This window comes from Phodopus roborovskii, unplaced genomic scaffold (genome assembly GCF_943737965.1).
Source record: "Phodopus roborovskii unplaced genomic scaffold, PHOROB, whole genome shotgun sequence".
NCBI lineage: Eukaryota > Metazoa > Chordata > Mammalia > Rodentia > Cricetidae > Phodopus > Phodopus roborovskii.
Window position 1 is genome coordinate 30814492 of NW_026126433.1, and position 22846 is coordinate 30837337.

Genomic DNA, 22846 nt, shown 5'->3' on the forward strand with positions numbered 1-22846 from the left:
GTGGAGGATTGGCAAGATAGCTCAGAGAGTAAAAGCCCATGCCATCAAACCTGATGACCAGAATTCTTCTATCTCTGGATCCCATAATGGAAGGAGAATTGACTGTAAAAAATTGTCCTCTGACCTCCACACATGCAGGTATACAACGCATACTCACACGTACACACTAATAATTACTGAGATAAAGAAGCAGGTGGAGTTAGTGAGTCCTTCCTACTTAGCTCAGCTGGATCTCCCTTCACTGCCTCAGGAGAAAATTAGCTCTTCTTCCTCCCTCCTGTGGCAGTTTCTTGTTTTTATTATCTAGGTCTTTGTTAAGCATAATCTAGTACCTTTTTTCTTTTTTGGTTTTGTTCTTTTTTAAAAATGTATTTTCATAATTTCCATTCACACAGGTGTGCATATGTATAATGTACTTTGATCATTTTCTTCCCCAGTATCCTTTTACTTTCTATCCCCTCCTATCAAACTCCACCTTCCTAATAAATCCCCTCTTGCTTTGATGTCTTTTTGTGTGTGTTTGAAAGGGGTTCATAGCATTTAAATAGGTGCACAGGGGTGAAGGAACATTTACTTGAGCAAGGGAATTTACCAGAGTCTGCTCCACTGTGAAATATGAATCTCCCTCTAGCAACCTTTGTTTCCCCAAGAGGGTGGTGTCTCATGAGTTCCGCCCCACCTATGATGATTGCTCAGTCTTCTGGAGGTCTTGTCTGGCAGCCACTGCTGCTGTGAGTTTATTGTGTAGCATCTGTGTCTTGGCCAGAAATTTTGTAAAATGCAGTATTAGAATTTTTAGATCTTATCAAGAGTCTTCAAACAGCCTGGCTGTGGTGGTGCACACCTTTAATTCCAACACTCAGGAGACAGAGGCAGGCAGATGTCTGTAGTTCAAGGACAGCCTTGTCTACAGAGTGAGTTCCAGATCAGGCTTCAAAGCTACAGAGAAATCCTGTCTCAACCCCCCTCCCCCCCAAAAAAGAGTTCAAATAATTCTATTGCTTAGTCAGGTAAATAAAGATTTTGTTAATCATTTTTAGGTCTTGACATATATTTATTGTACTCATCTAGAATTCTTTAGTTCATTTTGTGGATTTTAGAATACCCACCAAATCATAATGATCAATTATCAGTACAATTTTCATTTCAGTTCCTAGTTTGGGGTACTTGCTTTATAGTTTTTATTTTTATGTGTGAGCGTGTGTTTTCAAAGATTTGATTATTTTTTTAATCAAACTTTGCCAAACTATATTTATATTAATTCTCATGTCTGTGTGAGTAGGTGTTGCATGACTTTTCCTGGCTGTGTATTCGTGTTTATCCCAAGTAGAGGCCAGCTTCATATCAAAGAAACTGTTCCACCCAGTTCTAAATAAGGGTTACTTAGAGGGATTCTCAAGGGCATCTGCTCTACTGACAGAGCCTCTTCTTCTTGACAGGACAGAGGCTTCCGACCATAGCCCCCTCACCACCCCACCCCCATGAATGGTAATAGGCCTAATCTTATAAGAGCCTATATTTCTGAATGGATAAATAGCTTAGTATTTATTAATGCTTATCATAGCAAATGAGATTCTATTTGGAATCATTTTCATGTTCAGAAACTATATTAGGTCCATTTGCCTTGATACTGAGTTTGGTTGGGGAAAAGAAGCCATTACCTACACGTGTTGTTTTGTTTTGACACATGCAGAACATCAATTTTTTTTTTTTGTTACTTTTTATGAAAAGTAGCTTGGGTTTTGAAATTTCAATTAGCAGATGGGAAAAGTGATTGGACAGAAGTAGTAAACTTACAAGTAAATCTATAATACTGGTTATACAGTTTGTTAATGAAAACTGTGAGCTTGTTATATTTGTTAAGGAAAATTAAAACTTTATATTGTAGGAATCACATGCAGCTCAACTACAGATCCTTATGGAATTCCTGAAGGTTGCAAGGAGAAATAAGAGAGAGGTATGTTATTTCATGTTTACTTTATGTTTAGTTTCTGTTATTCTTTGTTTCTATAATATATAAGCATTTTAGGTTGAAACATGTTTAAATATTTTACTTTAAAAGCATTTAATTTGGAGGGAAGCTTTCTTTAGCTTTGTTGTTTTAAAAAACTTTTCTTCTGTTTTTGTTATATTGTGTTTTGTTTTTTTAATTTTGTTTTGGTTTTTAGGCAAGATCTCACTATATGGAATCTAGACCAGGCTGGCCTTGGACCCATAGAAATCTGCTTGCCTTAGTATCCTGAGTGCTGGAATTAAAGGTGTATGCCACCGTGTCCAGCACAATCCAGTATTTTCAAGATCACTTTTTGTAGGTACACGGCACAGTTTTCAGTGGATCTTACTGTAGTGACTAGGAATATAGGTTAGTGGTACACTAAATATAAGGTGAAACTCTTGCATATAGATAGCACTGCCAACTGATCATAGTGATTCATCTCAAAGTTCTAAAACGTAGAAAATAGAACCATCATGAATTTTCATCAGAAAACAGGGAAATTTAAATCTTGAAAAGTTGCAGTTTTTTGCTATGGGGGGGAAAATGCATGTGGAAAAAAATAATTAAAACCTATTTGCAAAGTCTTAAGTCATAAAGGATACCTAAAAGACAATTTTGTATTCACTGATTCATAACCAGAAAGTTCTAATTTAGTTGCATACACATTTCCTCTGCCATTTCACAAACATAGATAATATCAATTCCGTGCTCTTGGTGGCATACAAAAAAAAAAAAAACTGAATTTTTTTTTTCACAAACTTCTAACATTTCACATTTAAGAGCTGTCTTTAAAAGGTACCTTTACTTATTAAAATATGTAACGTACTAAATACTATGTTCTAGCATATTAACTTGAAAATAAAAATTATTAGTAATGTTTTTAGTGTGATAATACATAATTTTAGAATTTTATATTATCTTAGTAGTTTTCCTTTTGGCTATTCATCTTGTCTTGTTACTAACTTCTGGCTTTGTTAAGATTTGGAATATGCTGGTTAGTGACTACACTTTTTATCCTGACTTTCTTGGAATTTTATTTTGTATGTTATCAGAAACAGTATCTTTATTACATGTTTAAGATTTACTTGTCTGTAGGTCATTTTGGTGGGAGAGACAGTAATGGTCAGTTATTCATTTGTTTAAATTATTTTATAGCACAGTGCTTCTTTACAGTTAGTTTTTATTTGTGTTTGCCTGCATGTATGTTTATGTGAGTGTACCACTAGTGTACCTGGTGCCTGAGGAGGTCAGAAGAGGAGGATGGGCCTCACTAGAACTGAATTCACAGATAGTTGTGAGCCACTTGGGTGCTAGAAACTGAACCCAGGTCCTCTACGAGAGGAGCAAGTGCTCTTAACAGCCATCTCTGTAGCTACTGAGCTCATGTAATGACCTTAAAAGCTTATCAAAATGCAGTCTTTTTTTCTTTCTTTCTTTCTTTTTTTTTTTTTTTTTTTTTAACTGAAGGGAGTCTTTTGACCCTGACAATGCATTTCTAGCAAGTCCCATATGATGTTGGATTACTACAAATAACAAAACTGAAAGTGTTTAATATGTGGATTTTTTTAAAATGCAGTGTGTATACTGTGAGCCCCCATGTCCCCTGTTCCTGTGATGGAAAATTCTCTGAAAAACTGATTAATTTTCATGTTTCTTACCTACCTTACTTATTAAACAGGGTGCATGAAATTATGTTGCAGTCATTTTACATATTTTTGTCTTAGACTTATAATTTCTTATAAATATTTGGCTCATTGTAAAGTAGTTGATACTTGTAAAGTACTTGATGAATAAATTCATCAATACAGTGAATAACCCAGCCATCAGGATGAGAGTTAAATGAAATGTATGATAATTTTCTATATATTGAGACATTTAAGGTTTTCATTTGTTATAGAGTTCCTTTTTTAGTATAGTTTCAAGTATTAATAATTAAAACATTTATAGCTATAAAACCCAGAAAGGGCTGAGACTTTGACCCTCACTAGCAAACCAAGAAGTTAGCACTACCACAGTTTAATGGATGCTGGCCAAAGACTTGATATTATTGGGTTGAGATAAAAGACTTCATTACTCATGAAATGTTGGGCTGCCTCAGCTTCATCTTTGAACGAGTCTGCTCTGACTCTCAGACCCTACAAGGGCAGTGTGAAGGTGGACCTACTTAGATTAGTACATCTAATGGATTTGTGTTACAGCTAAGGGATCCTAAGCTCAGGAAATCTCAATCTGTCCAGTCATTGTTCTGTAGAGAGACCGTGTTTTCATCATGTTTGTCAGGAAGTGTATCTGCCCTTATTTGTGGAACAGTTCTAGTTAGGTTGTTCATTGTATGAATATTGGTCTACAAAAACTTTTGATCAGAAACTGACATAAAATGTAAAAACTGTGATAACTGGAAAGGAGAATTGTTTTTCAATGGTAACTATATTAATGAGTCTAATTGGTCTTTTCTCTGGTAGCTGGTATTTTCTAGTAATAGTATCTCTGTTATTTCATTGAATCATATAGCTCTGTGTACTGGTTTTCTATTTTTGTCATTAAACTACTTGGGGAATTTTGCTGGGGCCCTTTAGGAGTCTAATAATCCTTTGAGATTGATGTCCTCTTGTACTATATATTTTGTAGGTAGCTTTGTGTGTGTGTGTGTGTGTGTGTATCTGTGATTGATTGAATTTGGTTATTTTAGTTTTAGTTATTACAAATGACTGAGGAGCTAATTTATTAAAGTCTAAAAAAATTACTATATTTTTATTTATTTTGTGCAGCTGTGTTAGGAAGGGGTAGCTTACACAGGTCAGAAGACAGCATGAGGGAATGTACTGTGCTGTGTTCTAGAGATCAAGCTGAGATAATCGATTGGATATCTGTACCTTTATCCCTTGAGCCATCCCACAGGTCTGATACTTAATTTTTACATCACCAGAGGCAGAGGCAGATGGGTCTCTGTGAGTTCCAGGCCAGTCTGGTCTACAGAACTAGTTCCAGGAGAGGCTCCAAAACTACACAGAGAAACCCTGTCTAAACAAAACAAGACAAAAACAAACAAAAAAACATTTTTCTATTCTGAAGTTAAGAGGGAATTACCTGTATAGATATGAATATTGAGAGGAGAGAATCTTCAGCAGCCGTTTTAGAGCCTGCCTATCATAGCATTTAACACCTGTATTTAGATTATTATGTTAGTCTTTTTCATAAAGTGGTAGAAGAATTTTGAGTTCCAGGTAAAGCAGGTGTAGTCATTGTTTAATATGTCACTTGATTTATTTTTGAGGTAGACTTCTCTGGCAATTTTTGGATCCTCTTTATTAAATAGTTTATTTCAGTTGGAATTTAAATGAATTCAATTTTAACCATTTTATATGAAATGAAACTTGGAAAATTGTTATCAGTCAAGTTTATTTATGCGTTAGAATGGAATAGCATGTACACAACTCTTCTTGATTACACAACAAAACATAGAAGCATTGCTGGGATTTCAGAAGCACCCTGCCTCCTTTTCAGATTGCTTTTTCCTTTTCCTGCTTGCTAACATCCTGATCTTTATGGCATTAACTTCTCTTGCCTTTCTTGAATGTTTTTGCTGCTTAAGCATTGATAGGTCTTTATTTTTGAGCTTCATGTAAATGTGTTTGTACAGTATGTAATCTGCTCATGCCTTCTATGGCTCACCTTATATGGATAAAAATGGCTAGTTAACTGTCTGAATTAGTTTCTATTGCTGTGATAAAAAACACTGATGAAAAGCAACTAGGGTAGGAAAGGGTTTATTTCGGCTACTAAGCCTCAAGTCACCTTTTGTCACTAAGGGAAGTCAGAACAGGAGCTTATGTCAGGAAGCAGAGGCTATGGAGGAGTTCTCTTACTGCCTAGTTCCCCATGGTTTTCTCAGCCTGCTTTTTTATATGACGCAGGACCACCTGCCCAGGGGAAACACTGTTAGCTGGGCCCTGCCATATCAACCATTAATCAAGAAAATACCCCCAAAAGCTAATCTGGTGGGGAAATTTTCACAATTGAGAGTCCCTCTTCCCAAATGATTCTATCTTGTCTGGTTGACAACAAACTAACCAGGACATTAACTGACTTTATTTCATAGTGTCCATTGAATAAGTATATATTATTTTCATAAGATAATTGTTGGTGGACATTTGTGTTCTTTTCACTTGCGGCTGTTTATAAATAATGCTGGTGTTCTACATATGTATATATTATAATATTTAATTTTATGAGATAAATGTTTGAAGGGAATCAGTCAGTCATAGAGTATGTATATTCTCACATTAAAGAGACAATGCTAAAATGTTTTCCAAGCAGTACTCCTTGGATTGCATATTCTGTATGGGTGTTTGTATTGTATGTTATTCTTGCCAGAAGTTATCAGTGACTTTTCCTAGTTTAGAAACTAAAAATTTTTCCTCTAGGCATTGCTATCTCCTTGGAGTTTGAATTTGAATTTCCCTTGACTAACACATTGAACACATGGTATTATGTTTACTGGTTCTGTGGATTATTTTTTATGTGTTTCTAAAGTACTGCTAACATAATATTTGTTGTAGCTTTTCCATTATTTCTTGTGGCTTAGTACTTATATATTGTTTTGATATAAAATCTTTGTTATATTGATCTGTCTAATACAAAGCTCATGTTTCCTTCTATTTAGGATACTTTTTTTCTGTTGTCTGTTTTTTCTCTTTTGTCTTTTTGAGGCGCCCACTACCCAGCTCCTAAATAAATCACCCACAGAGACTTATTTCTGACTGCCCAGCCTTAGCTTGGCTTATTCTAGCCAGGTTTCCTTAACTGTAATTATCCTGTCTACTTTTTGTCTCTGGGCCTTTTCCTTTTCTTATTTCTGTATGTCTTACTTTCACTCTTACTCCTTGGGTGGCTGGATGCTGGGTGGTTGGCCCTTGATGTCCTCCTCTCCGTGTTTTTTCTTTGCTCCTTTTATTTATACTCTGCCTGCCAGCCCTACCTATCATTGCTCCTGCATTGCTATTGGCTGTTCAGCTCTTTATTAGGACCACCAGTTGTTTTAGACAGGCAAAGAATCACAGCTTCACTGAGTTAAACAAATGCAGCATAAACAAAAGTCATACACCTTAAGATAATAAATAGTCTATCACAGTTGTCTTATTTGTGCGGTTTGATGGACAGAAGTTTCTAACTTTAATACTGCCAAAATTCTTTTTTTTTTTTGGTGCTAGGTAAAGAATCCCTGTGATTATGGAACTATTTTCCCGTACTGTCTTTTAATTGAAACTTTGTTATATTATAATTCACATTTTGAATTTTGCTTTACTTGGAAATTTTTATATATAATGTAGTGTTTAGAGATTTTTTTTACATGGATCCACAGCTGCCCAGGCAGTTTTTATTAAAAATACGTTCTTTGCCCCATTATTGTGAAGGTACTCACCTTCATTCTTTTTGTGTTCATATGTACATACATATATATGCCTTTAGGCTTTCTTTTTCTACTCCCATACTTGTCTATGCTTTGGGAAGTACCATAATATATACTAGAACCTAAAGTAACTGCTTTTCTTGAAGAAACTCTTATGTGTTTATGGCTCTCCATTTCCTTACACATGTTTGAATCAGCTAATACATTTCCATGTTAAACCTGCTGAGGTTTTTACGGGGATTACATTGATTTTATAGAAAATTGGGAAGAATATATGTCATTGTGCCTTTGAACCCATGAACATGGTATTTCTATATACTTTATGTTTTAAACCATTTTTAAAATTTTTGATACTTTCCAAAGCTACCTTTCAGTGCAAATATAGGTATATCTTTAATTTAATTTTATTATTATTGCTGATACATAGAAATTCAGCTGCCTTACATATTCTTAGTCCCCAGAAGCCTTGTTAGACTTTCATTAATTCTTATTTGTAGATTCTTTTGTTTTCTATGTACACACCATAATCTGCAATTAACAATTCAATGTCTTTCTCTATGATCCTTATATCTTTTATTTATTTTTCTTGTCTTACTCTGCTGGCTAGGACATCCGGTACAGTGATGAATAGAAGTGGTGATAGCTGAGCATCCTAGTCTTGATGCTGATCACAAAGTGAAATCATTCGACGTGTCACCATTAGGTATGGAGTTTTCTGTAGGTTATTCCCCTCTCCCCCCCCTTAGGGTTTTTGTTTGCTTTTAATCATCCAAGGAAATAACATTTCTATCCCCCTGAGTAAGAGGATTTCCTTTTCTTCAGTTATGAATGGGATTCAGTATACTTCAGGAATTTTGTACATCTGAGATAATTGTAGCATTTATCTTTTTTCATTCTGTTAATCTGGATAAATAATAGGTTTAGCTATGTGCCTGTAGTGACCAGCTATCAAGATTGTCTCAGGGTCATCTTTTATAGAATGTTTTGCATTCTAGGATACTCCACCAGGATAGTTTATCCTTTTACTTGAATTCAGCTCTGTGTAAAGCAAAATGTATGCTTTTGTGTACCCCTATGTGTGATTTGGATTGTTAGTATTTATAAAGTTTTTTGTGTCAATGTTCTTTGGTGAGATGGTAAAGTGTTGTTTTTTGTTACACAGATCTTGTGCAACTTAGCAAAGGTGACTTGGGATGTGTACACTCTTCTGGTTCTTTTGAGGAAAGCAGAATTAATGAAGTCTGTGATGCATTTCTTTTTGTCTGTGTTTAGAATCTAACTAGAAAAGCCTTCTAGATCTAATTTGTTTTTAATAGATTTCAGATTATTGATTCAGTTAAACTGTTACATGCTGATTCAGATGTGTATTGGTTGCTTTTTATATGTTCTTTTCTGAGAAGTTCTCTACCATGAACTTTTGATGTAAGTTTGTTCTCAATTTTTTATTGTTGTCAAAACTTAGTAACCTTTCATTTCTGATATTAGTTATAGCATTATTGTTCTTCTTTTCCCCTTGATTTCTTCTTTCCAGGAATATATCAATTTTATTCTAAGAATCAGCTTTTGACTTTGTTTATGCTGTGCTCTGTTTTGTTTCTATTCTTTATTATCACTCCCTTGCTACTTGTGTGTTTCTCACATACTGCTCTGTATGTGCTTTATAATTATATAGACTTTGTTATACAGGGGTTTGTGGTTGTACTTTTTTTTTAAGCTACATCAAATGTTTTTGAATTGTAATTTATGTGTGGACTGTTTTTAGTACTTAGACATAAGCATTACTTGAATATGAAGATTTTTATTTTTTTTCTCATTTGATGGTTTAGTTGTCCCAAAACAAAAACACCCTGACTTAATGTTTTAATTTTAATTCCTCCTTTTTTGAGAGAGGGTCTTGCTGTATTGAGGCCCAGGCTGGCCTCAAACAGTACTGTGTAGCTTGGGCTGGCTTTGAATTCTCAATTTTACTGCCTGAGCCTTTAGAATACGGGGATCTCAGGTTTGTACTCTATACTGTATTAGCATACATTAATTGCACAAGATAATAAGGGTTTGGTTTGGTTTGGTTTTTCAAGACAAGGTTTCTTTGTGTAACTTTGGAGCCTATCCTGGCACCTGTCTGGCCTAGAACTCACAGAGATCCGCCTGCCTCTGCCTCCTGAGTGCTGAAATTAAGGGTGTGTACCACCAAAGTTTTATTGTGACATCTTCAAATATGCATGTGATATAGTTTGATTGTGTTTATGTTCCATTACCCTTCAGTTTGGGATAGCTCCCTAGTAGTCTTCAAGGATTTTTCTTTTTTTCCTTTTGTTACTAAAGATTAAACTTATAGACTTAATGCATGCTAGGCAGGATGGAGGTCTACTACTGATACTACTGAGAGCTAAATCTCCAGGCTACAGGCTAGCTTGTTTTCTTTCTTTTTCCTCTTTTCCTTTTTTTTTTTTTTTTTTTTTTTTTTAAGTTTTCACTTATTTGGCCAGGTTGCCCTTGAGGTCACTCTATAGCTTTAGGCACACCTTTAATTTGTGCAGAAGTTTTTTTTTTTTTTTTTTTTTTTTGCTAAAGAATCTTTTATTTATATTTCCTTATTTTACAATTGATCTCAGTTTCCTATCCCTCCCTCTCTCCCATGCCCCCTGACTACCCTTCCATCCCCCCACCAACTCTACAGGGAAGGTGATGCCTTCTAGGAGGGGTCAACAGAATCTGCCAAGTAATTTGGAGTAGGAACTAGGTCCTCCCTCTCCTTCTCAATGCAGAAGCTTTTACTTTGTTTTAGCTTCACTTGGTGATTCTTGTTGGAACACTTCATTCAGAATGTCCTTGTCTGTGCTAGTTCTTTATGCTTACTTTTTCAGATCTCTTTTTTTGGTGGTGGGGGGGGGTTGATAAAGGGTTTCTCTGTAGCTTTCGAGCCTGTCCTAGAACTCTCACAGTAGACCAGGCTGATCTCGAAATCACAGAGATCAACCTATCTCTAATTCCTGAGTGCTGGGATTAAAAGTGTATACCACCACCACCTGGCCATGTCAGGTCTTACAGTAAGGTATTTGAATTGGTTTTTTGTTTGTTTGTTTTGAAACACTGGGCAAGTGGTGGAAATCTATTTTCATTATTTTACATGTGTGTATCCAATTTTCATGCCATCATTTGCCAGACAGACTGCTTTTCCTCAAGATGTGTGTTTTTTTTTTATTTTTTATTTTACATGTCGATCCCAGTTCCTGCTTCCTCCCTCCTTCTTAACCTCTCTGCCCCCTCACATGCACCCTGACCACCCTTCCCTCCCATTTCTCCACCCTCCCACCCCCCACCCCCGTTCCAAATGTAGGGTTATGCCATCCAGGTGGGGTCATGTAAATCTGTCAAGTCATTTGAAGTAGGGACTAGGACTTGTCTCCTGTCTCTAGGTTAAGGCAGTTATCCCTTCATGGGGGATATGTCCGCAAGGTCCTTTTGTGCACCAGGAATATATCCTGGTTCCACTGTCTGAGGTCCCTTAGACTGCTCAGTCCTTCTGGCTGAGACCCATATTCAGGAGGTCTGAGTCAGTCCCATGCTGGATTCCCAGCTATCAGTCTGGGGGCCCATTAGCTCCTCCTTGTTCAGGTCAGCTGTCTCTATATGTTTCAGCAACCTGGTCTTGTCCTCTCCCTCTGCATCTGGATTCTAGTTTGACTCAGTGTTAGGTATGGGTGTTTGCTTCTGTTTCCAACAGGTACTAGATGAGGGCTCCATGATGGTGGATAAGTTATTTGCTGATCTCACTATCAGGGAAGGGCATTTATGGTAGCCTTTCCACGGTTGCTCAAGATGTGTTTTGTACCCGTTGTTTAGAATTCTGTGGATGTAGTTACTTGACATTTTTAGATCCTTTATTCTAGTCTTACCCTTTTTTGTGTGGTAACCATTTGGTTTTCTTCATTGTTGCACTATTGTATAATTTGAAATTATGTGTTATTGTATCTAACTTGTTTCTTTTGGTCAGAATTGAGGTTTTTGTGGCTTTTTTTTCTTTTTTTTGAACTTTAGGATTTTATTTTTCTATTTCTGTAAGAGTATCACTGGAATTTTATAGGAGATTACATTGAATCTATAAATTTTGTTAGTGATACTGTCATGTTTTCATGTTTACAATATTAATTTTGCTGATCCCTGAACGTGAGAGCTACTTCTACCTTCTAATGTCTCCTACAATTTCTCTCTTCAGTGTTTCATAGCTTTTTTTATAGATGTTTTCTTTGCTTTCTTTGTTAGGTTCATTCCTTGAAAATGATTTAATTTCTTTGCATATAATATTTGTCATCTGGTAGTAAGTTCTGAACTTATCAGGTATAGTGTAAACTTGTTAATGTATGTTGACTTTTTTTTTTTTTTTTTTTTTTTTTTACTTTTTTACTGAATCTTTGTCATCCTGTCATTGATTCTAGAACAGTTATATCCCTGATTGTATATAGCTGCAGTATGCTTTCATGTGCATGCAGGTGTGCATATTTGTACGTCTGGAAGCCAGACAACAACCACACTGACCTAGAACCTGCCAAGTAAAGTAAGCTGGCTGTCCAGGCTGCCTCAGCTTCCTCAGTGCTGGGATTATAATCATGGACCACCCCACCCAGCTTTTAAACACAAATTCTAGGGTTTAAACAGAGGTTCTTGTGCTATTATTATTAAGGTATACATTTACCAACTAATCCCCAGTTTAAAAAAATACTTTGTCTTTATTATATTTAGACCTAGTGTGGAACTATTGTAAACACCAATTAAACGTGTTACTTTATTGTTTTGTGCTTATCCTTTAAAACATTTATTATATTAAATAAAAAAAAAAAAAAACATTTGTTCCTGTTACAATTGTATGTATAGGAGCGTGCCACATGACTACTTTCATGGGTGTGAAGGTCAGAGGACAACCTCCAAGAGTGTATTCTCTCCTACTTTGGGTTCCAGAGAATGAACTCAGTTCTTTTCTGAGTATTTTTTCCTTCTGAGTATTTTTTCCCACTGAACCCTCTCATTGTCCTGTTAATATATTTTTCTCCACATGATTTCTTCACTAGTTTCTCAAAATTCCTCTTTTATTTGTACTGTTTTTGTTTATTTTGTTTTAGGGTAGGTGAGTTTTTTATTTGTTTATTTTAAGCTGTATGTGGATTAATTAGGCTGGCCTTCAACAAGCCAAGGATGACCTTGAACTTCTGATTCTCTAGCTTCCATCTTCTACGTGCTGGGATTATAGGCATGTTCTTGGCCATTTGAATGTTTGTTTGTTTTTAGTACATCTAGTTTTAGATATCTCCCCCCAGTAGTTGCTCTAATTTATAATAATTTGTGTCTTATTGAGTATGCATGTACAAACTAGTTTGTGGGTTGTTGACATGTGTGTGTGTGTGTGTGTGTACGTGTGTGTACGTACGTACATACATACATACATACATACATACATACTAGAAGTCAGATGCTATTGTCAAGTGTCTTCCTCAGTTGCTTTCTATGAGGTAGGATCTTTGATTGGACCTTACAATCATGACTCAGCTTGTCTGCCTAGCCAGCTTGCTCATGGCTTCCCCTGGATCTGTCTCCAACACCTGGGATTATAGGCAACTTGCCATGACTGCCCTTCATTTTAGTAGGTACTAGGATTCTGATCACATTGCCATGTGATCATGCATGCAATCACCTTACCTACTGAGACACCTCTCCAGCCCCTAACAATTTCTCTCTTACTGTCATGCATTGGTGTTACCATTCATTTACATTTTCTTTTAAATAAGCTATCTTGTTTCCCCTGGTTTGTTCATTTACTTCTTTGTTTATTTTTTGTTTTATTTGTTTCTTGGCTTAAAAAAGATTCTGTAGGAGGGCTGAATGAAGTCTTAATGTTAAGACTGCCATTAGATATAAAGTATGTATCTTTATTATTATTATTATATAGAACAATAAGGGTTTTGACTTTCTTTACACTTTGGTTACATGTTTTGCTCTTGGCAGTTTCTCTTTTAGAATTAGTATAAACTGAGCTTTGCTGTTTTCTCTTGATTAACAGCCTCCTCTCTAATAGTATATTCTTTTGTTTGTTTTAGATTACTTGTGTGTAATTTATTGTAAGTAATAATGCTATATAATTGAATTTACATAGTGAGCTTAATATTTATTTTATCAAACCAGTAGTAAAAATTTAGTGAAGTGAGAAAGATTCTTGCCTATTCCAAAGCTGTTGTTAGTGATAGTCTTCAATTTCAAACTTTTTTTGTTTTGTTTTTTGAGATATGCCTGCCTCTGCCTCCAGATTGCTTGGACGAAAGGCATGCGCCACCACCACCCAGCAAACTCTTTTATAATGATTCCAAGATTTTTTTTTTTTCTTTGTGTTTTTTAAGTATTTCTTCTTTGTATTTTCACACTGTTCAGGAAGTACATGCTACTGATGTGTTAGGAATATGTTCTGAATTACCATTGTTGTTTACTATTTTAGTTGCTTCAGACTCTGTATTTTTATTAAGTCAAATTTGATTGAATTTATCATTCTCAAGTTCTGAGTGATTTTCATTTATAGGAACTTCACTTTTATGGACTTCAACAGACTTGGACTTCTCTGTCTTATTCTAGTAGTTATGATGCCTGTATGCTAAATTTAGCACAGTTCTTCTTTTAGGTGTTTATTCTTTGTCTTCTATGTACTAGTACTAAAATATAATATCTTGTGTCAATATCTTGAGATGGAAATGCCCTGAATCTAATATGTAATTTCTAAGCATTTCCTCTCCTTCAGACTTCTATTCCATTTTAATTTCTTGTCTGACATCTAAAATTAGTTTTAATACCAGTAGGATAGTGCTGTACCCTAGTTAGTTGTTCCATTTAAAATAGATTCTTGTAAAATTCTTGAGTTTTTGTTTTTGGAGATAGGGTCTATTTGTAACAGCCTTAACTGTCCTGGAACTCTCTCTCTGTAGACCAGGCTGGCCTCAAACTCATAGTGATTATCTGCCTCTGCTTCCCAAGTTCTGGGATTAAAAGTATTTAATTTTTATTTTTTTATTTTGTGTGCATGGACGTTTTGACTGTGTGTATATCTGTGTATAACACATGCCTGGTACTTGTGGAGGCCAGAAGAAGGCAAGGGATCCCCTGGAACTGAAGTTAACATATGGTTGTAAACTGCCATGTGGGTGTTAGTAATCCAACCCAGGTACTTGAAAGAACAGCAACTGCTTTAGCTACTGAGCCATCTCTCTAGCCCTGATGAAATCTTGATTTTAAGAGTATAAATTATTTGATATTGGCCATTTTTTTTTTTTTGTAATTTTATCTTAAGTATATAGCAGCTTTTAAGTATTAAAATAGGTATATTGGGACACTAGAAAGATGAGACAAAGAATTGGCTATTGTGGCATTTTTGGATGACATTAGAATTTCTCTCATATTTCAAGTTTTAATACAAAGATTACTGATTTTATCCTGGCTGTGTTAATTACCAAAATGTGGATTATCTATGATTTTTATTTTAACTGTTTTTAATATTCATTTTAATAAGAACCTTCAGAATAACATAATTTTTAATAAAGATATTTAGGAGTAATTCATTTCAAAAGAACTAAATTAGAATATCAAAGAGGTGACCATGAGAATGCTTTGATGACTTAGAAGCCAGAACCATTGGAATTTTAAATGTTTGTAAAACAAAACCTCAGCAATGGTGAGGAATAACTGGGATGTTTACAGACGGCTAAAAAGGATGATAGATATTTAACTGTGTGCCTCTCCTGTGAGCTGAGCTCGAGTACTTTTTATGTCAGAGTGGAGGTCAGATTGTTGGAAATAGCAATGGAATGAATGTAGAGGAAGTTGAAGGTTTGTGTGTACTCTATGAATCTAGGGCATTAAAAAAAATGGCCACTTGAACAACCTTTATTTGAAAGAATTCCAAGTTGTCAGTTACTGTCTTCGGGCAAGACACTAAATAGTGTTTTAATTGATAGAAATGCTGTGAATGAGTAAGGTTTTCTTAAAGATGATGCAATGTTTAGTTAAAAACATTTGGTAATATTAATCACTGTTTTGTAACCATTGATTTTTCTGATGAATATATCTTCTATCTGGATTTGGTGGCTAAATCTGACTTTTGTCTCCTTCTAGTTAATGTGTCTTACTTAATTAATTCTTAGTTAATGTGCCTCTTTAATGTTAGCTTTCTCTACTGTCCAGTCTTTGATTCATCTGTTTTGATTAGGTTGGTATTAGGCAAATGTACCTTGAACTCCTTTTACTATTTCCTTTCTTTATAGCCTTATCAATTGTTCTTATTTATTCTTTCTATTTTGTGTTTACCTATTGTAAAATTCTAATAATTAAGTCCTTTAAGGCTCCATTTGGATTTAAGATCTAATTCCACTTGGATCCTGCTTGTGAAGATTGCCTCCATGGTACTGTACTAAGTACAATGTGCTAAGGTGACAAACATTTGAATCAAACGTTTATCATTTAGATAGTACTCACTGTGCTTATCTTGCTGCAGTAGATGATACTCATACTAACAGACCATGAAAAATGCTTTCCTACCAGCTTTAAGGACTAAGCTGTAGCGTGCTGTTGTCTTGAGAAAGTGTTGCCGTGGTTGAAGCTTACCACCTACAGCAAAAAAGCTGCTTTGATTGTAATTTCAGTTCTCCTGCTTACCACTGAATAGTCTTCAACAAATTACCTAGTTACTCTGTGCCTCATTTTCCTAATAGATGTAGTATCTGCTTCAAATATGGCAATCAGTATCATGCAATTATCTGTTACTGTTTCATAGTTTTAAATGGTTCAATACATTTGAGTTAAAGTAAAACAGCCAATTATGATTACTCTGGGTAGAATAGAGTTTCTGGAAAGCAGCTTGGTATATAATGAAAATTTTAATGACCATTTCTATTGATTAATTCATATTTTTATCATCTCTTAACATCTAAAATAACCTTTTAATACAATGAAAATGATAATATTTAAGACACTTATGTTCTAGGTTTATGATATTTTCAAACATCTTAAATCTCTGATAAGAAAGGAATGTTTAGTATATAATTGAATATTATGATTCAAATGCTTACATTTTAATGACTTGCAAGTGGTTATGATGCAATGGAAACAATATGAAAAACTAAACGCTTAAATGTTTTTAAAAGTCATGAAATGTAAATTTCAATGTAAAGTTACAATGACTAAAATTACAGTGATTCAACCACCGTTACACTAATAAAGAGGGTTACAACATGTGCCTTTAAAAAAAAAGGTCAACTAAATGAAGAAATGTAAAACCATTTTGGATATCTTTTATTTTTAAATCACTTTATTGTTATTTTTATTTTCATATTTTTATTATAAATAAACATAACTTTTTGTTGCCATAGACATGTTTAGATTCATGATTTTTTTTTTCTTTTAGTCCCTTTATTTACTCTTAGTGGTCAGTTTAGTATCCTTTTTTCTTTTAACCAAATCTAAGGCTCATTTTTTTTATCATGGTGCTGAAAATGTGATTTAGATTAGATTTTTTTCTTCCTTTCTTTAATCTACAGCAATTGGAACAGATCCAGAAGGAACTAAGTGTTTTGGAAGAAGATATTAAAAGAGTGGAAGTAAGAAATCAAGACTTTCTCACATTATTCATAGTTTTATCTTAATCTTAATTGACAGTTCAGCTGGTACAGGGGGACTAAGTCTCAATACTTTTTTGAAGATAAATTATAATAAGTTTATATTGACTTTTTGTTATAATTATTGATTAAATGGAACAAATTTGCTTAAGTTTCTGTTTGCAATCAGATTAATTTAAATCATTTCCTACTAACCCTTCATTATTTTTTTAAAAACTTATCTCATTCTTTTATTATCTACCACATCTATTATATACTACTGATGTCAATTAAAAGTGATGTTAATCCATTGTCAGTATTGTTGGAGTTCATAATAAAATACAAATTACTTATAGAAATTCATTGGGAGATTCATAGGCCATTGTGAGTTGAAGTCACTACATTTTTGTCTACATTTAAATTTAGTGTGTGCTTTAATTATTCATACACATAATTTCCTCTTGCTGACATATAAAACATTTCAAAGGATAATGAGCATTATAGTAATTATTGGGAACTCAGTATCCTTATAATATTTCTGATTTGTTGTATTTATATTACCTTTTTAGCTATTTTTTTTAACTAAGCCAGAAATAAGTATCTCTTTATGTGCCTTTAGTTATATTTTCAAATTTGCTGTTTTTTCCATTAATCAAAATATAACAAAGAAAAAGGGAGGCCAGTTAGTGAGATACACAGATGTGATTTATGTGATCATGTGGCAAGCCCCTTTTCCTATGGGTTGATAATAAACAAAAATTATAATTTATGTCATTTTTAAACAAAGTCAGTATTTGATTCAAGAATTATTACTTTTATTATTTATAGATTACTCTTAGAGAGTGACAGATATATTCCAGTTTCTGTCATTTACTTTGAAGATTTGAATGTTATAATCCAGTGACTATACCATTTTATTTATCTTAATATACATTAATAGAGCATCACCTGCATGAATAGTCAGCTCACTGTACAAAATACACTGTGTTCCTCTTTGGTATACTTCCTTTTTACTTTTTCTGTTGCTTTCATTAGTTAGAATAGTATTTAATGTCTTAGTAGTCCTTTAACGCTAGGAAAAGCTTCCTTCTTAATTTCAGATTGACTTTGCTTTTTTTACTCAATGGAACGAAATCCTTGAGAAGTTTGTGGTTGAACACAGAAAGAGACCGATGAGAATATGGGGCTAGAACAGAATATAATGCATATGCTTTTTTGATTTATACATTTTCTATTTTGGGTGTGTATGATAACTTAAATAATTACAATTTTAGGAAATGAGTGGCTTGTACTCTCCTGTTAGTGAAGATAGCACAGTGCCTCAGTTTGAAGCTCCTTCTCCATCACACAGGTACAAAGCTTCACATTAGTAATTGTGTGGGATTTTGTATTATGTGTTCATGGTACTCTAGTTCGTAGGAGCCTTTTTAATGCAGAGTCTGCGTGTGTGTGTGGGGGGGTGTAGGTGTGTATTTGAAGACCTGAAAGGGCCCTTTGATGTCTAATTAAATGATTGGCAATACATGTTTACATAAAATTATAAATATTGGGTTTATAAATTGTACATTTTAGATCAACTTTTCCTGTTACTAAAATAATATAAGTACTGAAGTTATATTCTTTCTTCATTTTGCAGTAGTATTATTGATTCTACAGAATACAGCCAACCTTCAGGTTTCAGTGGGACTTCTCAGGTAAGTTACACATTTAGCAGTATGTTTTGGTGGTTGCTATGAGTGGAATCATCTACATTGTTTAAAAAAAAAAGTAGTTTACTAAAATATTCTTTGATAATGACATAATGCTTTTAGTAGGCTTAACTTTTTTGTTTATAACAGAATCATTGTTTATTTGCTTTTCAGTGTTAAGAATTTTTAACAAGTGTTTTTAATGTGATTAATATCAGACCTTAAGAGGAAGAAAATATTGTCAGGTATTACTTGTCTCAGAGATATGAAAGGTGTTATTTATTGATTCATTGCATATTATTATGTTAAAGCATTAAGCAGACAGTTATATGGACTAGAGACTTGAATAAAATAAACACTAGTCTTGTCTTATCTGTCTGAATTAATTGCATGATTCTTTTATTCTTTCCATGTTTGACTGGGGAATTGATGATATTTGTTAGTCTTAGTTTTTGCGTTCTGCTATGTATTTAAAGAAAAACACAATAGCAAAAAGCCCTTTATATTCAAATAATTTCAGATTCAAGGAAAATTAGTAAGACTTCTTTCTAAAAAGAATTCCTCTATGTATTTCAAAGAGTTTGTCCAACTATTAAAAATTTTTATCACATTCTCATTCATTTCTTTTTTTACCTATATATGCTTTTTAAAGTATATTTTAGTTACATTTTACAGTTTTTTTCCCTCTGGGTTGTTTAAGGTATAGACATATATTCTTTACCCATGATTATTCAGTATATCTTTCTTTAAAAATAAAGATGCTGTATTTTGTAATCACAATGTAATTGTAAAATTCTGGAAATGAGCAGTAAGAGTATGCTATTTAGGTCCAGTATCTGTAGAGAAAGTGTTTTTAATGCTCATTTATTCATATATTTTCTATGGAAAGGTTATCTTAAGTAAATGAAAAGCTCTTCGAACCTAGAGCTTTCCAATTTATTCTTTCTATGAACTAGGATGACTACCTGTTTGATAGTTTTGAAACTGCTTGTTACATTATCATCATCTTAATTTGCATGCTTGTGTTGACCTTCTTTGTTAAACCCTTTTTTGTTCTGATTTTGGCATTACCAAGATTGCATCCAGGGCTGTGTGCCTGTTAGGCATGTGTTCTACTGCTAAACTTTTCTACCACCTTAGTTTTAAAAAAAAATATATATTATAGTAATACAACTTTTTTTATAGTATAAAGTTCATAGAGTGGCTTGTATCTCTATATTTATTGAAACACCTAATTCAGGTGTTTCTTATCATTTATTACCAGGTATCTTAGTAGAAATTTAAAGCCTCAAAGACTATAATAACTTAAGCAAGAAAGGCCAGTCCTGAATCTGGGAACCAACTGGTTTAGTGTTTGTAACAAGGTCTTGGTACTTTCCTTTTGAATATAATTTCACATTCTAAATATCAGACAAGGCCATCCTATGACTTTGATAAAGTCAGCTAAACAAAATACATCATTCCATAATTTATCAAGCACGTATGAAACCAAAATTGCTTTGCAGACTACAGAAAATAACAAGCACACTATATCCTAAGTAATATGAATGACTGTTGCTTCACCATCCAAAGTAATGTGAGTGACTCCTGCCTCTACCCAGTACACCTCACTGTCTTCTGCTTGTTCCCCTTCTGGCTTTTTGTTTATTTGCATCTTACATGCTGATTTAAGCAAGCAATTTACCATTTAGCTGTTTATACCCCAGCTTACTTCTGGTATAGGTAAGGTTTATTATGAGAGAATTTATTCCACATAACAGTTTTGCTTTGATGCTAAATGAAACTTTACTTTCTTGAATGCTCCTATTTTTTTTTTTTTTTTTTTTGAGCCTTAATCCTGTAGATTGTTTTTGTTACTCTTACTAAGCCAACTCTTGCTTTGTTTTGGCACTATAATTAGACATGTCTGTGACTAGAGGGATGTGGAAGGTTTAGATGGAGGACAAAGAAAAGGTCTTTATTATACTCGTTATATAACATGGTTTTGGATTTTCTGTCAAATTCCAGGAACTAGGAAAAAGATAATATAGAATCTAGTAGGGAAAAAAAAAAAAAAAAAAAAAAAAAAAAAAAAGAGTAAAAGTAGCTGTTTTCCTATGTTGAAAGTTGTCATTTTTAACTCTGTAAGATAGTGTAAAAGAAATTCACAGTCAGATAAAACCATGTGAACCTGAGCTGTGATCCCTTCTCAGCAAGCCATATACAGTATACAGTAGTCTACAGTGGTGCTGGGCCGGCACAGCAGACGGCAGTTTCCTTTTAGGCAGTCAGTGGGGTAAATAGCAAGTGCTCTAAGGGATTGTTTTGTTAAACTTTACTGTTTAGTAGGCTAGAAGTACTAAATGCATTTTGTTAATATTTATCAGTATATAACTCCTTTCATAAGTTGAGAATTTTTATGACTTTCTTCATTTTATATATCATTACCAGTATGAGTCAAAAAGCTTCTGATGCCCTGGGGTATTGTATTAGTATCTTCCCAGTTTTCAACAATAAAAAGTCATGTTGATAATAATGCCTGACTAAAATCAACTTTGAGCCAGAACAGGATTTATTGTAGCTTACAGTTCCAGGGAATAGAGTTCATTATGGTGGAGATAACATGCCAGTCAGGTAGCAGAGAGATTGTTTCCATCTGTCTAGAGGAAGTGGACCCAAGCTATAAAACACACCACCAGTGATATTCTTGTTCCAATACAGCCATACCTCCTAAGGGCTCCAAACTTCCCTAAAATGAACCACCCACTGGGGACCCAAGTGTTCAGATCTGTGAGGCTATAAGAGATATTTCTCCTTCAATCTTCCATATTCTACTTCTTACCATAGTCTTTAACAGTTTCAAGATTGTTCAAAAGTCTCAATTGTCTTCTCATCTCTTTAACCGATCTGATTTGTAACCTCTTGTAAAATTAAAACAAAACCCACAAATTATATGCATCCTACATACAATGACACAGAGTGTACATTCTCATTGCATTAGGGAAGGATAAGGACATACCAAGGAAAAAGTGGAACAAAGCAAGACTGAAACCCAACAGGGCAAATACCAGATCTTGCAACTTCATGTCAGTATCTGGTGCTTTGCTTCAAAAAACTGTTGTCAGTCTGTTCCTGCAAATGATTTAAAAGGAGAGAAAAATAAATTAAAAAGAGATGATTTCTAAATTTCTGTGGGTAGAATAAATGAATGCTCAAAATTTTGTACTTCCCAGCAGAATCCATCCTTTTAGAAGGGAGGGCGCTATTGGAGAGTAAATCCTACTAGAGTTTCTTAGACTGCAGTTAATGAATTCTCAATTCTCACCTTTCACTCTATTGTTATTGGTATTTGAGGCATGATCTTTCATGGATCTCATATGTTTTCATACTTGGAATAATTTCTGCTCAGCCTTCTGAGCGCTAGGATTGCAGGTATGAATCACTCTTGGCTTTTCTCTTAGTCATAACAGTATATGAGACAAAACTAACATAAGTTGATACAAAGGGATCAACAATCACTGATTAGCATAAACTTGGCAGATAATGAGCTGAAGAAGATAGCAAAAACAAAGTACAGATTGAAGTAGAGCTCAAGGAGAAATCTAAGTGATTGATACTGTTTTCACATTTATAAAAGGTGTTCTTCCCGGAATGTCAGTGTACTCAGTCATCCCAGGCTTTCCATACACATGCTTTCTTCCTGTGGCTTTCTTTCTGGATATCCAAGTCCCTTTTCTAAAGTGGTGTAATATGTGTTTATACCTATGTATATCATCCCATGTACTTTGGACTATCTTTAGATTACTTATAATAGTTAATATATCATAAAAGCGTTATTAGTTACTGTAGTGTGTTGTTTAGGGAATAAACCCCCCCCCCTTTTTAAAGGTCTATAGCTATTCAGTACAGATTTTCTTTTATCTGAACTTACTAATGTGAAGGGCCTGTTGTATCTTGTGCAGTGTTATAAAGAATTAGAATGTATGTTAAGGGGGGAAAGCAATTAGAAACTAAAGGAAATAATTAGGTAAGATTTATTTTCTAATTGGTTTTCATGGCTACTTCCCAGTTATTAATACTGTAACTTAAATACTTAAAACATATCACATATTTTTTAAGAAGGAAACTGGTACATAGAACATCTAAAGAG

The 22846-nt window shown here is 34.1% G+C and overlaps 1 protein-coding gene across 2 annotated transcripts in view; it reads left to right on the forward strand.

Annotated features, from left to right (window-relative positions):
- Cop1 (COP1 E3 ubiquitin ligase) overlaps positions 1-22846 on the forward strand; it is a 115517-nt gene that overhangs the window by 19120 nt on the left and 73551 nt on the right. For both annotated transcript variants that reach the window (XM_051186062.1, XM_051186061.1), the window contains exons 6-9: positions 1889-1957; positions 16973-17032; positions 18304-18380; positions 18666-18723. In XM_051186062.1, the coding sequence (XP_051042019.1) occupies positions 1889-1957; positions 16973-17032; positions 18304-18380; positions 18666-18723 (264 nt within the window). The remainder of the gene's footprint in view (positions 1-1888; positions 1958-16972; positions 17033-18303; positions 18381-18665; positions 18724-22846) is intronic.